Below are 19,588 nucleotides of genomic sequence, written 5' to 3' on the forward strand. Positions count from 1 at the left end.
GACGGGCTTCTTGTACCTGAGACATTGGGTCCCACTCACCTTGTTTGTAGTGGGAACTCTCAGTTTTGAGGTGTATTTTATACGAGCAGGTAGTCTAAGTCGGGAGGCTGGTGAATTCTGCTGTGCACATATTTTTTACTGGTGTGCTGTCCTATTCATCTTTGTTGTGTCTTCACAATATATTCTTTCAATATTTCGTTCTTCGCCATCTCGGCAGAGACCAAAAAGAAGTGATTGAAAAGGTGGCTTAATTTTTTGTTGTTGTTATTCTCCCTTCATCTATATCTTTCCAGTGCTGTGTTTCTGTAATATGAATAAAATTGGCGTTTTTGCATTGTTAAAAATCAGAAAAAGAACTCACAAATCACATTTTGGTGCTTTATACAATACAGAGCACAATTCAACCGTCGCTACTTGCAATTTCGCATCGTAATGTGATATTGATTATGTGTGTGAAAACACTCGGAGACTGAGAGACATTTTGAGTTTATTTTGCATCACAATAAGAGTGGTTCGAGGAAAATAAACCGAGGTTTATTGTTTAACTAAGAGAAAGAGGGAACGAGAGATATATTGATCAGGTGTAAAAACGGGATCCAGGAGATCATTTTACCCAACTGTGAACTTGGAAGAGACGCTGGAAGTGTTTTTCATAGACGAATTGAGTGCTAGAGTGGACGATTGAGTTAGTGTGACTAAAACCATGGCCACTCTCGGCCTCTCAAAGGTGTTCATATTGGACAAGTATTTTACAGAATTGCAGAAATTCTGGGAAACTGAGAAGAAGCTTCAGGGTAAGCAATTAAGTGTGATTCCACATCATTATATCACTGTCCAAACGATGAAAGACTGTTTTAGAAATATTATTGATTGGAATTTTCTGCATCACCATCGTTAAGCATTCTTCTTAACTCCATAATATTGGCAAAAACATACCACAAAATTATTTCATCTCTTCGGAGGATTCTCTGTGTTGAGAGAACATCTCTTCAATTCCTTCTCTTGTCGATTCTTCTTTCCCATACGTTGTGTCGACGCGGCAAACAATAAAACATGCGAAGTGAGCAAAGGAAGATATTCGATTTCGGTTCTTTGCCCATGAATCTGGTTTAATACAATTTATATTTGTTTATGAGCACCATGTTGCTCATCTTGCCCTTCCAGCATGACGAGAAATACCTGAAATATCTCACATTTTATAAATAAGTCGTCGCTAAATTTAGCGACTTGCTCAGTTGCAGACGTCAATGTGTTTTTTTCCTTCTAGAGGTGAAAAATCATAATTTGAGATTACTTTTGCAATCAGAATCAATTGAAAAGTTCCTTTGGAAGTGAATTCCCAGGTTTCTCTTATCAAGATCAATTCTCCCTCGCTCTTTTGTTGCCTCCTATATCGCCAAACACAATTATATTGCATAGTTGTTCCGTTAGTGGAAGAGAAGTTATATGTATATGCATTAATATATGGCTGTATCTTTCTTCAGCTGTTGTGGGTAAATTTTCTCTAGATGGTACACATTATAATTTAATGTAATTCTGAAATTAAGTGGGCGCAGTTCTTTCCATTTTTCGTTAGATGTTCAGAGAGAGGTGAGCGCGAGCGCTATTTAGCAGATGAAGGAGAAGGCGAAATGCGCTTATTCAATGCCTAAACAACTGATACACTGTCGTAAAGTGATTGCATAGAATTTCATTTTGTTATCCTGCACCCTTGGATGCAGCAATCAAACCAATCACTTTGCGACACAATAAGAAAGAAGCAGAAAACAAACATGTGACTGATTTCATTGAATGCAAGGCGTCAAGTCCTTTTGCCATCCATTGCGTCTTACAAGTAGCAGAAAGGCGATTGTGACATGTTTATGACCACTGGAAATTGCAATGCTGAGCCATTGTGGATCACTCATGAGTCTCTCAATGGATAATCGCCAATTTTGTGTTTTTAGAAAGTATAGCTTGGCGAGAAACTCCATATAGTTAGACCAAAGTAGTTTCCAGCACCGTCTGCTGAATAAATCGCCTGAAAGAGAATGCTTACCTCTATTATTTACCGGCAGTTTGTGTGTTCCAATCAGCCAATATGTGTAATTTTATACATCCAGCTGTAAGGTAGTAATTATAAGTGTGGCGAGGAAAAAAGGGGTCAATATAAAAAAGGTTCCTCGCGATGAGAAGAAGGAATGTGTTGGGTTCGTTGCTTGTGCGCATTGAAGTCTTGCGTTTCACTGTAACCTGTGCACAGAGCAGCATGAAGCTCACGCATTCGCTATATTTTAATTGCAAATTCACGGTCGATTTGCGTGAATACATTGGGGAAAATGACAAGGAATAATAATGCAGGATAATGCTTAAATTAGCCAGCTCCAATCGCCAAAAGTCCGAGGCGAAGTGCAGAAATATCTTCTGTTTTCTTCACATACGCTCTCTTTTGCCTTTTGCTTCTCCTCTCCGGTGGTGGGGCTTGCATACATACATACGTACCTATCTTATAATTTTCATCTCTCTGGCGAAGACTGTGGATGGGAAAGAGCCGCATATGTTGAGTGAGAGGGGTGAAGAGTGATGCCACACATAATAGAACAAATCAAGCGCAACTGGTTTGAATTTGGTGTCTTTGGTGCTTTTATTCTCTTCGAAAGGTGCGCGCAAGTAGATGTTGAAAAGGCAGGGAAAAAAGCCAGCAAATAAAAATTAAACAATCGTCACGATTTTCATTCCTTTCTTAAAGTTTCTCTCTTTTGTGGAGTTTGTATTCAAATAAGAACTCGCGCGTCTTTCGATTGCTTTTCTGCCCTGACTCGGGACTCGGGGGAGATCAAAATCGCCTCTTGTTGCTTTTTACCTTCATATTGGCCGAGGTTTTTTTCGATTAAAATTTATATATGCAACTATGTATAGTTTTCCCTTCTCAAAAAATTTTGCACCATGTTTTCAGGCAATAGAATTGATGACATATCATCATCATCAAACTAGCGAATATCCTTTTCCCGCGCATTTTCTTATCCTTTTCCTTTTATCTCTTTCGTGGCTGTTGAAGAACTTGATGAAGATGCCGATAGAAAAAAATCCCATCTCGTGCTTATAATGACTCTGAATTCTTGTATAGCTTCCAAGTCGAGTGTCTTTTGTGGTTAAATTGCTATTTAGAATAGATGTACACCTCTTGTGGTGCGCTGAGAAGCATTTTGTTGTTCGAGACTCTTGGCCGAAGCTAAACACTGTCATGGCGTCAATGTGGTTTTTGTGCTCCACTCTCTCTCAGTGTTTCTTCTGTGTACCACAATTGCCAGTGTTATTTTGTGTTTTGAGCGCTGGCATCGAGCAAAGAGATGCAAGAAGTGGGGAGTCTCTGCAGGCGTACTCCCTTCGGGTGTGCTAAAACCACATGAAATGAGATTGCCTTGTTGATACAATTGATTGCAATCAGGAAAATTGGTTTTTTTCTGCTGTTACGTCGCACAGACCTCTTTATGTCCTTCATATTACATATGGAAATAAAGACGTTGTGGCTTTTCATGCCCTAATTGATAAAATTAGTCTTTTGCATACGTTATTTATAAAATACAAGTAGAAAGTATACAGAAGAATTTCGAGGCTAAGAAGGTTACAATAACAGTGTTTTATTGTGCTTCTTCATCAGAATTTAACGTTCGTCCATAGAGAGCCTTGAATCTTATTCTCTTGCAAATTAATGATTAAACCAATCCGGCCCACAATTAGAGCAAATAGATTTGTTCAAATTTTGTTATTGCACTCCTGAAGGACATCTCGAATTTCAATTTTTTACTTCTTCAGACGTTACATCTCCTCTTGTACAAGTCTTCTCTCAGAATAGTTAATCTCTTCACTATTTCTCTGCTAATTCCGACGCTTTAAGAAGAAATCACTACAAAGATTGTGGAAGAGACGTTTTCGGTTCTCCATTCTATCATAAAATTAATGGGAGTCATCAATTAAGTATAACATTTGGTCAGATAAAGCTCAGCATCTTTCGCCAAATTGTTGCTTTCATGAGTTATTGATGAGCTCCTTCGTTGATATGGTCTCATGTTGAATTTTTGTCAGAAAACCCGTTAAAATCTCCTCGCGATATTTGGTTAATTTTAATACCCTGGACGCAAGATGATAAAGTAAAAGTGAGAAAAAAGAGTGTTCGCTCGAACTCAAGTCGCACCTTTAAGCTTTAAGCATGAAGAGTGGAGTGATGATAATGATGGTTAAAAATTCAGTCTATAAACTTGTGACTTTTCCTCCTTCTTGCCAAGATCGCTTTGGACACTAATTCTCTGCCCATTTATTTATAATAATAATAATAAAAATCAAACTCAATGAAAAGCCAGTTTTTGATGCCTTTCTCAAAGTCACTGAACTCATGACATGAATATGTTACATTGAAATTTTTCGTACCTTTGCTTTTGCCAATGCATCGATGATGGCTTTAAGTTAAGAGTTGAATATAAACATAAAGCATAGAATAGAGAGGCTCTTTAAACTTCATTTGTCATCTTCATCCTTTTTCTATCTCAACATGCACACATACAACATGATCATCGAGCATATGACTTCCCAATAATTGTGAGAAAGTAGACGAAGAGGTTGATGATTGTGCTGGAGGTCATATCAGGAGTTGGGAAAATTAAGAGGTGCCTTGAGTCTGAAAAAATCTCACACAAGAAATGATGTAGATGAAATATCTGTGTGTTCTTCTCATTCATTTTTTCTCTCTCACTTGAGAGGAGTGAAAGAGAGGAAAAAACCAAATAAAAGCACAAGTTGGAGATGAACGTGTAAAAAGAAGTTAATAACATCGTTATATATATATATATATATATATATATACGTCTTACCACAAATACACGCAGACGTCCAGCAGTGATCATTGAATATTCGAAAAAGAACTGGTTGTATTCTTGTGTTGATGTTTTTCGGCGCTCACGTTTATTATTACTTGCGATGTCAGAGATCCACACAACCATCATCTTCATCTTTATCTTTCCGTCTTTTTTTCGCCTCTTCTTTTCTCAGGCGAATGAACGAAAATACCCAGTCACAAGAACCGTCCAGTGTCTTTCATCGTCAGTTGAGTTTTCACGCGTGAATTTCAAGGAAATGCAAGGAGAAAAAACGCAAGAGAAAAGTGGACCTTTCGGTGGGGCCTTTGAGCGAAAATACCTGTATTTAAAATTCTCCATTTTCCTCTTTCATGCCATCGCGAACCACCTCATTGTCGCTCGATTTCCGAGAACGAAGGAAAAACAGTATTAAAAGTTGCCTGCGGCTTATTGAGTTATAACATTGTAATGTTTTCTTGAATACCAATGGACCACTAAAGGTTTATGGTGATGAGGAGGGCAAGTGAGAAAAAAGGAGACTGAAATCTTTCATTCTTCCATCCATTTTTTTCCGCGCGCACACTCCTCGCGAGTTTCTCAGCATTTCATATTGGCTGGCAATGTTTTGTATGGAGACCTCGACTCATATTGATGATGATCGAAGGTATTGAAAAGACGAAGAGGAGGAAATGTGGTAAAAAAAAGTCCATCCGAGTGAAAATCTCCTCTCCAAGTTAATTTATCATAATCACAATATGTGAAGTTCTTTTTATTCACTTTATGCCATCATGTCTTTGATGTTTTAACTTATATTTTCATTGGTTAATCAAAACTTTTCGAATTCACAATATTTTTCCTGTGAGCTTTTTCTGAATTCACAAAATTCATGACTATTCCTCTATAGTATGTACATTCATATGTATTGTAAGGAAGAAGCAATGAATATGTATAAATTGTGGTTTATTACGCTCCAAAGCTAAATCAGTTTTGGGTTAGTTTCTTCATTTTATCTTCACCTTGCACAAGGTATGTTTATATAGAGTAGTTTAGATATATTCACATAAGGCAGGACGACTGACGGAGGCAGAGTGGATGAAAAATAGAGAGAGAATATAAGAGAAGACTTGAGCTGAGAATATTGCCTTGCTTGATAGATTTGAGAAGTGGTGAGAGATCTGTTCCACGGAGGATGCAAAAGGAAGGCTGAAAAAGTAGTTGGTGGAATGCTGAGTAAATAAATTTTAAGAGTTGAAACTTTACAGAGGCATAAAACGAATTACATTCCCGTAACTTGATAGAAGTTCAGTGCGATCACTTTATATTAATTATTATTCCAATGTCCATAAAGATGCAATTTTTATTGGAAGTTGCAGAACGGCAGAATAACTTGAATTTCTATATATCGCGACTTTTATTTGATTTCCCTCAGAGCCATTTTGATATTCTTATTATATTGCATGTATCGACTGCTTGAGGTCAATAACATCCTTATTTTGGCTTTATTCTCAATCTGCAAACTCTCCTCTACTGAAGAGTGTGGTGTTTTTTTTCTTCTCACAATAACCTCAGTTTAAACGCGCAAATTCTCATCTTTTTGGACACGCATCACGCTGAAACAACCAAATAGATTTTCTTACAATTTCTGAGAAGCTCAAATTGCACTTGTTTATCGAGAAAGGGCACGATCGAAAGGATATGACATGGAAATCACGAGAGACAACATGTAATTATACTATCACTGGTCAGTTGTTTTACGACTCAGCGGATATCTCTGGCATGGACGCTTCTTTGCCAACATCATCCATGCCATCCGCGCCACATAAACATCATCCAGCATGTGGACAGAAGGATGAAAGCGGCGCACAGGGTAGAGCGCAAAATAAAAGCATGACACACACATAATTAATATCATGTGCCACACATAATAATTTATAGCATGCGATTTTGAATTTAATCATCATTCCTCGCGTGGATCCGCTTTATTTCATTGCCATTTTTGCTCTTTTCACGCATCATCGAGCGCACTCCTTTCATCTCAATCCACAATATTTCTTTTATTTCTACTTTGCACCAATTTTTGCATATAATCATCCCTGATGAGAACTAATTTATCGGAAGTGCAAGAGTGTCTCTAATTGCTTTTTTCTATACCGTCTTCACAAAACACATGCGTAGCACCACGAAAGGCTGCTAATTGCTCGAGAAGTATGTATGTCTACAAATGGGCTTTTTGCATGTCCTCCATGCCAGCGACTTAAATATTCTAGCGATAGCAAAGCAATAAATGTTGCTAAATGTGGTGTTTTTGCTGTAATTGGATGATGTTATGGAACTTATTAAATTAATTGCATTTAATTACAAAACATCATTAATGCCAGCTAATGAATCCCTTGGTTTTATGTTCATGCATTTGTGATTTTTTGATGAATACTATTTTACGACACCTCTAAGGATTTTTCACCGTGGAAACGTTCGCAAGATGTGTTTTTGACCACATCCTCTCTGTTTCAATTAGACGCATAGAGCACTTTTACCAGTCAAGAGATAGACGCACTCTCTGAACAACTCTCGTGGCAAAGATGGGAATGTTCTTCGCACAGTTTTTAAGTGCAATTCCATTCAAGATGATTTATGAATGGAATAGTTTCAGAAATGCCATTCTGAAGTGGAGCATAGGTGTTTTCTCCAATGTGTGTGACAATGTTGCATAAAATATCGTGTCAATAAGCAATAAATTCCTCATGCACCCCTTCGCGATGCCATATTTATCACAATGGAGACGCAATCGGGCAAAAAAGGGGAGGCAGAAGAGGTCTCTCTCAATTTTTGAGTGAAGTGGAATAAACACTTGTTCATCAGTGAATTGCAATCATAAAATTAATACTAAAAATCATTAGTGGCAAATGGACATAACTGTATATGACAGCGGTAAGATGTTTATATAAATGAACCACGGTGAATTGGTCACAAAAGTACACTTTATTTCATGTCCACGCACATAAATATTGACTGCATTTGTGTGACGAGGGGATAATAAAATTTCCCACTCAGAAGAAGAGGACGCGATGAGACACCAAAAGCCATCCAGTGAACATGTTAGTGAATAATTGAGAGGAGCGTCACAACATCCAACAGTTCTTCGTCTCCTCCAGTGTTGTGAAAACGCATGCAGCATTCTCGCAGTCGCACCGTTGCCGAGATAAAAGAAGTGGACAGACACTAAGGATGGCTTTTATCACTTACCGCGAAGAATTGGCACCTTTTTTCCGCCGTCAACTTCGTTGAAGCTCACAAATACGCTTGGAAATGCGTATAGATATTGATTGATTGATTCACAATAACTATGCTAACTTTCACAATAAATAATATACTGATAGTATCCAGCATCTGAGTCAGGACAAGTTGTTGCTTTTCAAAAGCTGTTACGTGTAAAATCTTATAATGTTACTTCATAAAGATTTGAAAGATAGTAAAATTCTTCCTTGCCACTATTACTGAAGTTATTGGCGATTGGTACTCTTAGATCGACATGAGAAAATCACATGTGGGTCTTTTGGGATGAAAAAAGATTTTTCAAAGTTCCAGCAAACACATTCGAACCAAATGTCTGTTTTGTCTTGCAGACGCATCTTCATCCAACGAGGCTGTTCATCTGCAGCAGCGGCTCAAGAGTCTAAGCACAGAACTCGTGACTTTGCGCAATCGACTCCATGTTGGTCAGACGGCGACCACCCTGAACACATCGACAGCTACGGGAGCTGGAGGGTGTGTTGTGGGCGCCAACGTTAACACGGGAACGACAACAACAGGGCCAAATGCCCACCTGAATGGCTCCAGCAAGGTGAAGACGGTATGTAAAATTGCCAGTGCTTCTGACTGATGTCTTTAATATCTCTCCCGCGCAGATCCATGGCATCTCTTCAGGGTGTTTGCCACAGGGAAATAGCGGCAGTGTACCAATAGTTTCACCAAGGAATACCTCAATACCACACCCACTGCCTCACCAAATGCCAGGTGAGTGAGAGGAATTAATAGCGCAATTTTTCACTCGGGATGCCTTTATTGTCTTGGCGATGAAATAGTGTGAGAACAAGCTATTCAATTCGGTGAAATTTCCCGCCTATCTTAAAGGTTTTGGGGTTTTGCAACAGATACATCAGTGTTACCCTCTTTTGCATAATTCCCAATTATTCTGTGCTATCTTGTGGCTAGAGTTACTATTTTGCCACATTGCCAAGAGTGCATTGCATTTTATACTCTTTCATATTGAATGGGACAAGAAGGTGAAAATCCAGTTTAGCGCGCAATCCCAGCGACAGAAATTTAATCCAGTTCACTTAACTCGTGCCCATAAACTCTCCAGCCTTCCACTATAAATCACTCCACTATTATTGTTGTTTTTTTTGCTCAGCACACACATTGAAACCTCGTACATTGGGGCGATTTATTAAATTTCCATCTTGTACGGGTATCAAAATATGCGCTGTGTTTTGTATACCATTGATCATTCATAGCGTCATGTACACTTTGTGTGTGGCTTGAAATGTAAATGGATATTATGCAATTTGTGAATTTTATGCTGGAATTAAATTGGCATTTATTTTTCGCGTTCCTTTTTATCGCAGCGTTACCTGCGTTTTAGAACTTCATGGGAATTTCACAAAGAAAGACAAAATAAATATTGCTCTCACGTAATCTCATGTGAAGAGAAATTGAACCTGATTTATTGAACAGTTTTGCAAGTAATTAATCGCACTTTTTTCCACTATCAATTAAAGGTAATTAAGAAGTCTTGAAAAACGCGCTCTTTTGGGGGTTCTTATGATATTTTGTAAGCATATTCTGTTCAAATTTACAATTAAAACGATGAAAAGAAGAGAAAATTTATCATTTGGAAGCTTTATGCAAATTAAGTGGGACACATTTCAAATTAATTAATGGTCAATTTTGGACATTGTCGGCATGATCCTGAGAGGCGCACACTATAAGCTCCGAATGAGACGCAATAAATATGTGAATGTCAATTGGAAGATACCTTTTGCATTCGCAGCATCATAATCCGATAAGATTTATGCGCGACAGTCGAAATTCACGCGGGAAGAAATTTGCAGTTCAAAGAACCTCTCCTGGGTGGGTTTGTCCGCATGAAAGTGTCTCGCAAAAGTGTGCTACATCATGCTTAATGGCTCTCTTTCACTCCTCACGGCAGACATTCCACAGAGCACCTCGCCCAGACGCGGAATCATTGACACGCCGTCGCTCAAGATGAACGGATGCGCTCTGGGCAGCGGCGTCGCCACCATGGCGAGCTGTGGCGCAGCCGGACTCCTGCAAGGACTTCACATATCCAGCAACACTGCCACACCCGCCAAGAAGCTGTCCCCGATTGAAATGGAGGACCTCATTCACTTGCCTGGACCTCTAACCGAGGACGCCGTCATGAAGACTTTGCAGGCGCGCTTCGGCGAGAACAAATACTTCGTGAGTATCATTCCCATGAGTCCATTAGATGCTTTATCTGGAAATTCCCCCAATGATGATTTCTCAATCATCAACAAAGATATATGGGAGAAAATCTGTGTGAGATGTAATCATAAAAGGAGGCTTAATTGGAGAAAATACCTGTCATTTTCGACCAAGAGAAAAAATCCCGCAATATTGAGATTTACAAAACTGATATATAGAAGATATAGCGGCTTTTTAATTTCTCACTGTCCTATAAAATCCTGCATTCTTGTTGTCTCTTTCATACGTGTTCAGTAAGTTGCTGTGAATTTTTGACATGAGAATTAATCATATCACAATTATTGATAATGGGCAATATTCATTATTCCATAATTGGCAATGTTGGCAATACATTTCTTATGGGCGTAAGCAGTGAAAGGTAAATAAGGGCACTGATGGACCCTCGGGCTTAAATTTTGTGGTTTATTTATTCTGAGCTAAAAATTCTTTGCAATATTGTATAGTTAACCTTTTTAATCCTAAGGCTCTGAGAAATTTGTATAGAAACCATTTCCTATGGCTCATTGCTTTGAAATTTGTTAGCTTAAACTAATGATTAAACATTTAAAATCACTATTCAAAATTCACTGGGCATTAACGCAATTTTAACACTCAAAAAGTCACTTTAATTTTTTCTCTCAATTAGATGGAAAATGTGATGTTATCATAAGACATAACATGAAGTTGGACTATAGAGTGTCTATAGAGAAATTTGAAAAATGTTTCACTCTGGGGGTCTTGTAATAGTTTAATTTCTAACTATTCAAAGAGAGGTAGAAAGACAAATAATCTTTTTCTGCTATAGTGGCGAATGTGTTTGTCAAAAAGACCTCAAAGTGGTAAAACCAATAAAGTGTACACGCGTTTCTGGCTAACTAACACGGTCCAATATTGCGGCGGAGTGGTTTGTGGAGTAACGGAAAAAGCTCGTTATTGCAAGATTAACATTGGGTCTCTATTGAGCGGGGCAGCGCGCGAGATTGTGAAAGAAATAAAATAAAATGAGGAACGAGAAAAAAATGGTATAAGCCTAAAAGTTGAGGGATTGGGAGAGTGAAAGAGGCAGCGAACTGCCGTGGTGACCGGAAAAAGCTCCGGAGGCTTGTGAAGAGAAATGAGAGGCAAAAATTTGATGCTCCCCGCGGGCATTTTCTACCTTGTTCAGTGTATTGAATGTATGTTTTTATCTGTCGCTCTATTAAAGCTGCCTTTTTGTGCGCGCCTTCCTAAGAAGTGATTTGCGTATCGCAGCAATGCCACAGATTTATGCTGTCGCTGTGTGTGAATCACGAGCACTAATGAAAGATCATACACGGCGATTGCTTTTATTGCCCATCCAGGAGGCGAATAATTGGCTTCCGAGCAGAATGAGAAAATAAAGAAATTCAGGAAGCAGCAGAAAAGAGTGCTTATAGTCGGGCCCCAAAAATTTGTCCCTCCATGTATGGCGATGGTAGTTATTACAAAATTATTCAGTATAAAGCCAAATTTGGCCTTTAGCACCGGCAGTGCGGACTTCTCTTTCCGCTTCAACGCACTTCCACACTCCGCATCTCAATCATATTTTGCGCGAATTCATGAAGATTCGAGGAGGTACACGCGTTTTTTCCTCTGCCTCGCACTTCTTTACTTTAGGCTTGTAAAACAGAGGAAAAAGAAATTTCTGAACAGTGCAAAAATTGATGGCGAGATGCCAAATAATATGCACGTAACACGCAATTTCTGTTCGGGACATTTACATGCACAATGCATATAAGTTTAATTTCTTTCAATTTATTGATTTATCTTCTGTCTCTTCATTTTCCTGCACCATTTGGCTTGTTGCATTCACAAAGAGTGCAATAATTGAAAGGCACGAAAAGTATGTGCATTTCATATCCCTTAAACCACTGAAGAGACTGAAATGTAAATTAGAGTGTCTGGACAAACTGTACCAGTGTTTTCAGAGACAGAAACCGTGTTAATGAGATTTTTTGTACATCAATTGGTGTGTTACGAAAATGTTATGCAATTGCTGGCAATATCTACAATACAAACCCATCAAAGCAATGATAAATTACTGCAGAATTTACAGGTATAAATTGGTTAGTAATTTATGGAAAAATTACAGCAAACGCCTCTTAAATTAAGAAACGAGAGTCTGTGCAGCAAGAAGTATTGAATATATTTAGTGTTGCGTGGAATTATTGAGAAAATGATTCATGGAATTGAAGTGCTGCCATTTTTCTTAGACTGTGAGAGATAGGAAGCATTATGGTTGGTGGTTGTTTTGAGTGTGATAAATTCTTTGGAAGCCTCAGTTGTTTGTGAGATGTGAAGAGACGCTTTTGCTGCATTGATTCTCAAAGATGTTTTCTGTGATACGGAATTGTGTATGTGTGGCTGTGTTAGAGAACAGAACATGCTTGAATGAGAAACAATAATAAATGAGAGAGGCCAAAGAAGCTGAAGACAGTGTGCAAGAGATGTAAAAAGCATCGACATTCTGGACAGAATTGGAAAGCCACGGCAAGGAGCTGTAAAAAGTGCTGATCGAGAAAGAGTGAGACGGAGAAAAAATGCCGAGGAGTTGCAATGTTTTAATGACTGATTTGTTCTGGGCGCGAAAGAAGCTTTGCTGAGTAGATGAGATGGTGTGTGCACAAATACATCTTTGCCACTCAATTAAAATTGTTCAAATTTGCAATAATTACGGAAGAAATGTTAAGTGCTTCAATTACACTCTGCCTCTGAGGAATTGTTCGATGGATTGAGACACGTTCACCTACACTTTTTACGACTTACTCGTCATCTTTCTTATGCCTTTCCTACCTTTCTTCCATTTTCAGACGAACGTGGGACCGATTCTGCTCTCTGTGAATCCCTATCACGATGTCGGGAATCCCTTGACACTCTCCTCGACGCGCTCTCTTCCGCTGGCGGCACAGATGAGTCGAGTGGTGCAAGAGGCTGTGCGCCAGCAAGCGGAGACAGGCTATCCGCAGGCCATCATTCTCTCCGGAACATCTGGGTCAGGCAAGACGCACTGCTCGATGCTCCTGCTGAGACAATTGTTCGCTGTGGCTGGCGGTGGGCCGGAAACGGATGCCTTCAAGCACTTGGCAGCTGCTTTCACCGTCCTTAGGTCTCTGGGCTCTGCAAAGACCACCACAAACTCCGAATCTAGCCGTATTGGACAGTTCATCGAGGTTCAGGTCACCGACGGCGCGCTCTATCGCACCAAAATCCACTGTTACTTCCTGGATCAGGTAAAATGACCACGAAATCCCCCTTTCTGCATCACAAATTCACAATCATCCTTCCTTGCAGACTCGAGTAATTCGTCCGCTGGCCAATGAGAAGAACTACCACATCTTCTATCAAATGTTAGCCGGGCTGAACCATGATGAGCGCGTCAGATTGAACCTGGACGGTTACACACCCACGAATCTGTGCTACTTGCAAGGCGGGGACACGATGCAGAACGAAAAGGAGGATGCCACACGATTCCAGGCATGGAAAGCGTGTCTCGGCATTCTGGGAATTCCATTCCTTGACGTGGTGCGCGTCTTGGCTGCGGTTCTCTTGCTGGGAAACGTGCAATTTGTCGATGGTCAGGTTAGTACTAAAGTGAAAGCTTTTGGTGTATTGGCTAGAGATTCGTTAAGTTTAGCTCCAGACGAGTTAGGATTCCTGCCGACACAGCCAGAGAAGGGGATTTAGCTCAGTGCGTAAGCACTCGAGATGTGATTTTGTTGGTAGGAAGTTCAAATCTCGGGTCAGGCGTTTTATTATATACATAATATATATATATCATTGAGGAGATTTGCGGTGATGTTTCAATATATTGGGTAATTTACGTCTGAATACAACCAAGATGTGAATTTTGAATCTGAGCAAATCTTTTTAATTGCTTCATTTATAGAAGCCCCTTTAGAAAGTATATTAAGAAGGCTTTCTATATAGAAATACATATTCATTCACATTGCTATTAAGCTATTTTATTTACAATTGCTTTCATTTAATCCTGAAGTTAATTTTGAATTTTATTTCGTTTTCCAGGGTCTCGAAGTGGACGTGAAAGGTGAAACCGAATTGAATGCCATAGCCGGATTGCTGGGGGTTCCAGCCGCTGCCCTCTTTCGTGGCCTCACGACGAGGACGCACAATGCTCGCGGGCAGCTGGTGAAGTCCGTTTGCGATGCAAATATGTCCAATATGACGAGAGATTCGCTGGCGAAAGCGCTCTATTGTCGCACCGTGGCGACGATTGTGAGGAGAGCAAACAGCTTGAAGCGTCTGGGATCGACATTGGGCACGCTGAGCAGTGATTCCAATGAGTCTGTGCACAATCAGGCGGACATGGCGAGTCAGCACGCTTCCACCGTGGGTGGAAACTCCGGGAGCAAATCCATGGCGGCTCTCAATAATGCTGTTCGTCATGCCACGGATGGGTTCATCGGGATTCTCGATATGTTCGGATTTGAGGAGCCTCGGCCAGCTCAGCTGGAACATCTCTGCATCAACCTCTGTGCCGAGACCATGCAGCACTTTTACAATACACACATCTTCAAGAGCAGCGTGGAATCGTGTCGAGATGAGGGAATTATCTGCGATACTGAAGTGGATTATGTGGATAACGTGCCCTGCATTGACTTAATATCATCCCTGAGAACGGGATTGCTCAGCATGCTGGATGCTGATTGTGCTGTGAGGGGCACGGCCGAGAGTTATGTGGCCAAGATTCGAGTGCAGCACAAGAATTCTACGAGACTGGAGACAAAGGCTTCGGAGCCCCACGATCCACGCACTTTTGCCATACGCCACTTTGCCGGACGCGTTGAGTATGACGCCTCAGACTTCCTAGACACCAATCGTGATGTGGTTCCCGACGATCTGGTGGCTGTATTTTACAAGCACACTTGCAATTTCGGATTTGCCACACATCTCTTCGGGTCCGAGCTTAAAGCTCTGTATGCGGTGGATAATGTTCCGCGAGGATTAAGTTTTCGCATTGCTCCGACCTCTCACACTGATCTCTTGAATGGCGATGAACCAGTGTCGACACTCACTCAGGACTTCCACACGCGTTTGGATAATTTACTGAGAACTCTGGTACATGCGAGACCACATTTCGTCAGATGCATCCGAAGTAACTCCACAGAGACGCCAGGGAGTTTCGATAGAGGAACAGCAGTGCGTCAAATTCGGGCTTTACAGGTAAGACAGAACTTGATTTAATTATTGTAGATGTGAAATAGAGAAATTTATGTTAATGAACTTGTTTTTTGTCCAGGTTTTGGAGACTGTCAATCTCATGGCGAGTGGATTTCCTCACAGGATGCGCTTCAAACAATTTACAGCGCGTTATAGGATGTTGGCGCCTTTCAGGCTGTTGCGACGTTGTGAAGAGAAGGCTCTTGAGGATTGCAAACTGATTTTACAGCATGCATTGGAGAATCCACCAGAGTTGGATGGAAGTGTGACTCTGTCCTGGGCGCCTGGAAAGCGCCACGTTTTCTTAAGTGAGGGCATTCGTCAGCATCTAGAGAAGCTCAGAGCGGATATTCGTACAAGAAGTGCGACACTAATTCAAGCTTCGTGGCGAGGATGGCAGTTAAGGCGACGAATTGGGACGGTGAAGAGGAATAGGGAACCTATCCTGGCCACATCAATTCTCTCAAATGCAGCAACCACAAATGGTATAAAATCTAGATGATGTTCTTCAGTAGATTCCTCAGTGAACACTATTTCTTCTTTAGGAACTCGTCCTACCACAACCAGTGCAACGAATGCTGGGACTTCGAGGCCAAGACCTCAGCCAATTGCTGGAACTCCACCTCCGGATCCCAATGAGAAATGCGACACGAAGATTATTCAACAGACTTGCACGCTCTTCGGATTAGATCTGGTGAGTTTTACACCCACAACGATGAAAGAGGGAAAGAGAGAGAGCTGAAGAATGTCTTTTGTCCGCAGGAACGACCACCGCCAGTGCCTCCAAGTCGTCCCTACACAGTGACGGGCAATTCCAAGCTCGGCTATCCGCAGACACGTGTCATGAAGATGAATTTTCCCGAGGACTCGGCCACAAATCCGTCCAGTGAGCAGTTAAAGAAGGGAGAAGCTGTCACAGTCGTTGGTGCATCGCACCGTCGAGGCCACTTGATTGTTGAGCACAATGGGCACAGTTTCCACGTGCCGTTTCAGTTTATGGAGCTCCTCAAGAACGCCCCACCGCCCGTGAGCATCTAGAGACTCCACCGTCGGACAGGTGGACAAATAAGCATACATAAGACTGTACATAATAAGATTATTTAAACGCAAAAGGGTTGGAACATTTCATGCTAATCGACGCAAAAAAGGGCAAGTAGAAGAATGTGAGAAATCACATAATGCGCATTTTCTCTTCGTTATATGCCGAATGGTAGGAAAATAGTGGGGAAAACACATCTTGAAATCATCAATTTTGTTACCTGTTCAATTTCCCCTCGAGACTGGAGCTTGTAATCCTATTCAATTGACTGCCACATGAAATTGCAATATATTTCTTTGTATAGGTTATAGGTCTGTGTTTATGTGCCAAGTTTTAATTAGTTTCCACTGTAGTGAATGAAATACATAATATACAAAATGAATCACACCTGAACAATATACACGAAAAAGGAGAAAAAGAAATAAGGATGGCCGCATTGATGTACATAATGGCGTAGCTTTTAAATACCTTAAGTGAAACATGTACAAATTAAGCAGATAAGTTTATGAAACACTTTACTTTCAATAGGTGCGGGTGGAAGCCACCCAAGTGGATAATGTCTACAGAGAGAGAAAAAATTAGGTTTGGGGATGAGAAACAAGATCCGTCTATGGGATGAAGTTGAGAGAAAGAGAGGGAAAGCTTGAAATAATGAAAAATGTGGGTGACTTTGTGTGGGACGATTTCAATTTAATATCAGACTTAGAGCAAATATAAAGTTGCAGAAGAAAGAGACACGTTTTTATGTAATACACAGCCTTCAGTTAAACTTTATACGTTAGTAAAAAAAAAGAAGTACTAGAATGAATTTTCTTCTGGTTTTGTAGATCATTTCTTAGAGAATCTGCAGGTTTTTCCCAAACTCTCACAATTACTAAGAAGTTGGAAAAAGTACACAGGATTATTTGGTTATTTTCTTCTTAATTGAAATACAAATGACAGAGAAAAGGTATAAAAAGGTAGAATGAAAGTGTAAAGATTCATGACTGCGTTATGCGCCAATAGATTACCGCACATAAATCTCTATGATGGACAATATTTCTTTAACGCCGATTGAGTCCATTCTCTGCAAACTACTCCCCATATCTCGACAGTTGCAAGTTAAACTTTACGACTTTCCCTTGGGATTTTATGTGCCCTTGCTCCGACACATCGCTATCTACAAGTGTTCTAAACGTTATTGATTTGTGAGCCACCACAGCACACCCTTCCAAGGGTGTCTCGTTGGCCCCTTTTGGTGATGAGAATGTCAATTGTAGCAGCAATCAATCCAAACCGGAGGCGATAATGTGGATCAGTCACTGTGAGAAACTTTTTCTTTGTCTCTAAAAATAGACTGTGTCTCGAAATAGCTAACGTAACAATGAATGCTTTTTCCATACCCAGCATCCCTCAAGTGACTGTGCTCATATCGCTGCTGAGTGGGCGATGGGCTTTTGGGATTTCTGTGCACCGCTGGATTATTCTACGTATATTCTTGTTTCTTGTTAGTGCGGAATTTTGTGCGAGTGTGTGCCATGGTTTTACTACGTGTGGTCCTCAATTTTGAGCAACGGATACTGAATTCGTGATTTTACTTCTTGCCTTGAAACCCACACACAACTCAGGAAGACTGAAATTCTCCCAACCTACACACAGAGCACATGTCTTTGGATAAAATTCCGTGTGAGTGGATTTTTGGGGAGTCTATTTTTTTGCTGCTGGAATATTGTGAGGGTGTGCTGAAGAATGTCCCTACATTGTTTGGTGTCTGAATAAAGGGGGGAAAAAAGGATAAGCAGGAGCGTCATATCGATATTAAAGTCACCAGGAAAAAGAGCAGGGGAGATATAACAGTGAGAATTTAAGACTTTCATGCTTCCTTCTCTCAACTGTATCCGGAATTGCCGGTAATATTGTGTAAGAAGGACTCCAGAGTGTACATATGTACATATTAGGAGAGATAGACAATTATCCAAGAGTTAATGGAATATGCCATCCGGGGTGTACCTTCGCAGTGAAACGTTCTCAAAATATACTGCGTTGGCATAAGAGATTCTAATAGAGTGGAGACTTGATTAGATCGTAGACGATCGAAATAGAAACCTTAAATTGATTCTAGGTAAGACTATATCGTCCGAACAGCTAAAATACACCTTTTATATTTTTCTGTAATAGTTTACATTACTTTATTTTTATATTTTATTACAAATATATATATATATAACATTTAATAAATAATATGCATTGTTCTCTTTCCTCATGTCACTTTGTGTGAAATATATGTTGGTAGGTATATATAAATAATGTAAATCTCCAATTTGAAATGGGGCATAATCATACATAATAAAAGGTAATAATTTCGCAAGGGAGAATAAACTTAACAAAGGGGGAGTATTTACAAATTTTTGGGCATGTTTGTACATTAACAATATTACATGGTATATTGATTTTTTCCTTCTTACTAAAATTAGAAGAAAAAATATATCTCTCTATGTATAAATTCGCCTCATTGCCACATCATCATACATTATACATTTCCCAGGATAAATAGCTGCGCTTCTTGCAGGTCAAAATGTAAAATGTATGTATTTTATGTAAAAATCACATCATTATCCAGCTAAATTTAATTCTACATTGATGTTGCAATGACCTCACTCACTCTTGTAATCTTCTAAAAAAAGTACTATTCAATCATTCATCCACGGGCTAATGTTTTCCTCTCTGTCTCGCTTGTTGCATAATAAATCCATATTCTTCAACTCCGTCACAATGTTTATATAGCTTCACCTACATTACATATGTGATATTCGTCTATTTAAAAGATACAATACTCTCTACTTCTAAATAGCTCTTTTTCTATCATCTGAATATGATAACTACGCACTACACGTTGATAGCAATCATATGTGACTTCACGTAGGTTATTTAAAAAGAATTGATATGCTCTTATCTTAAAAGTATCTCTCCTCTGTCTATATATACATATCTCTATAAAATATATATTAATTTGTCATCACAATTCTAATGACATCAT

At 39.8% G+C, this 19,588-nt stretch overlaps 1 protein-coding gene across 1 annotated transcript; it reads left to right on the forward strand.

The window, feature by feature from the left end:
* The first annotated feature begins 703 nt into the window (after window positions 1–703).
* Window positions 704–18,674, forward strand: LOC132256925 (unconventional myosin-IXb). The gene is made up of 10 exons (XM_059753533.1): window positions 704–794; window positions 8,456–8,682; window positions 8,738–8,846; window positions 10,042–10,313; window positions 13,166–13,585; window positions 13,647–13,934; window positions 14,379–15,536; window positions 15,613–16,018; window positions 16,079–16,227; window positions 16,296–18,674. The coding sequence occupies exons 1-10, from the start codon at window positions 704–706 to the stop codon at window positions 16,569–16,571; spliced, it is 3,396 nt and encodes a 1,131-aa protein (XP_059609516.1). The 3' UTR covers window positions 16,572–18,674.
* The last annotated feature ends 914 nt before the right edge of the window (window positions 18,675–19,588 follow it).

This window comes from Phlebotomus argentipes, unplaced genomic scaffold (genome assembly GCF_947086385.1).
Source record: "Phlebotomus argentipes unplaced genomic scaffold, Phlebotomus argentipes genome assembly contig_33, whole genome shotgun sequence".
Lineage (NCBI taxonomy): Eukaryota > Metazoa > Arthropoda > Insecta > Diptera > Psychodidae > Phlebotomus > Phlebotomus argentipes.

Excerpts from the sequence above, each read along its gene's own strand:
- LOC132256925 (XM_059753533.1), top strand. The coding sequence starts at position 704 with ATGGCCACTCTCGGCCTCTCAAAGGTGTTCATATTGGACAAGTATTTT. Across the intron at positions 795-8,455 it reads AACTGAGAAGAAGCTTCAGG|ACGCATCTTCATCCAACGAG; the intron begins GTAAGCAATTAA and ends TTTGTCTTGCAG. Across the intron at positions 8,683-8,737 it reads GCTCCAGCAAGGTGAAGACG|ATCCATGGCATCTCTTCAGG; the intron begins GTATGTAAAATT and ends TCTCCCGCGCAG.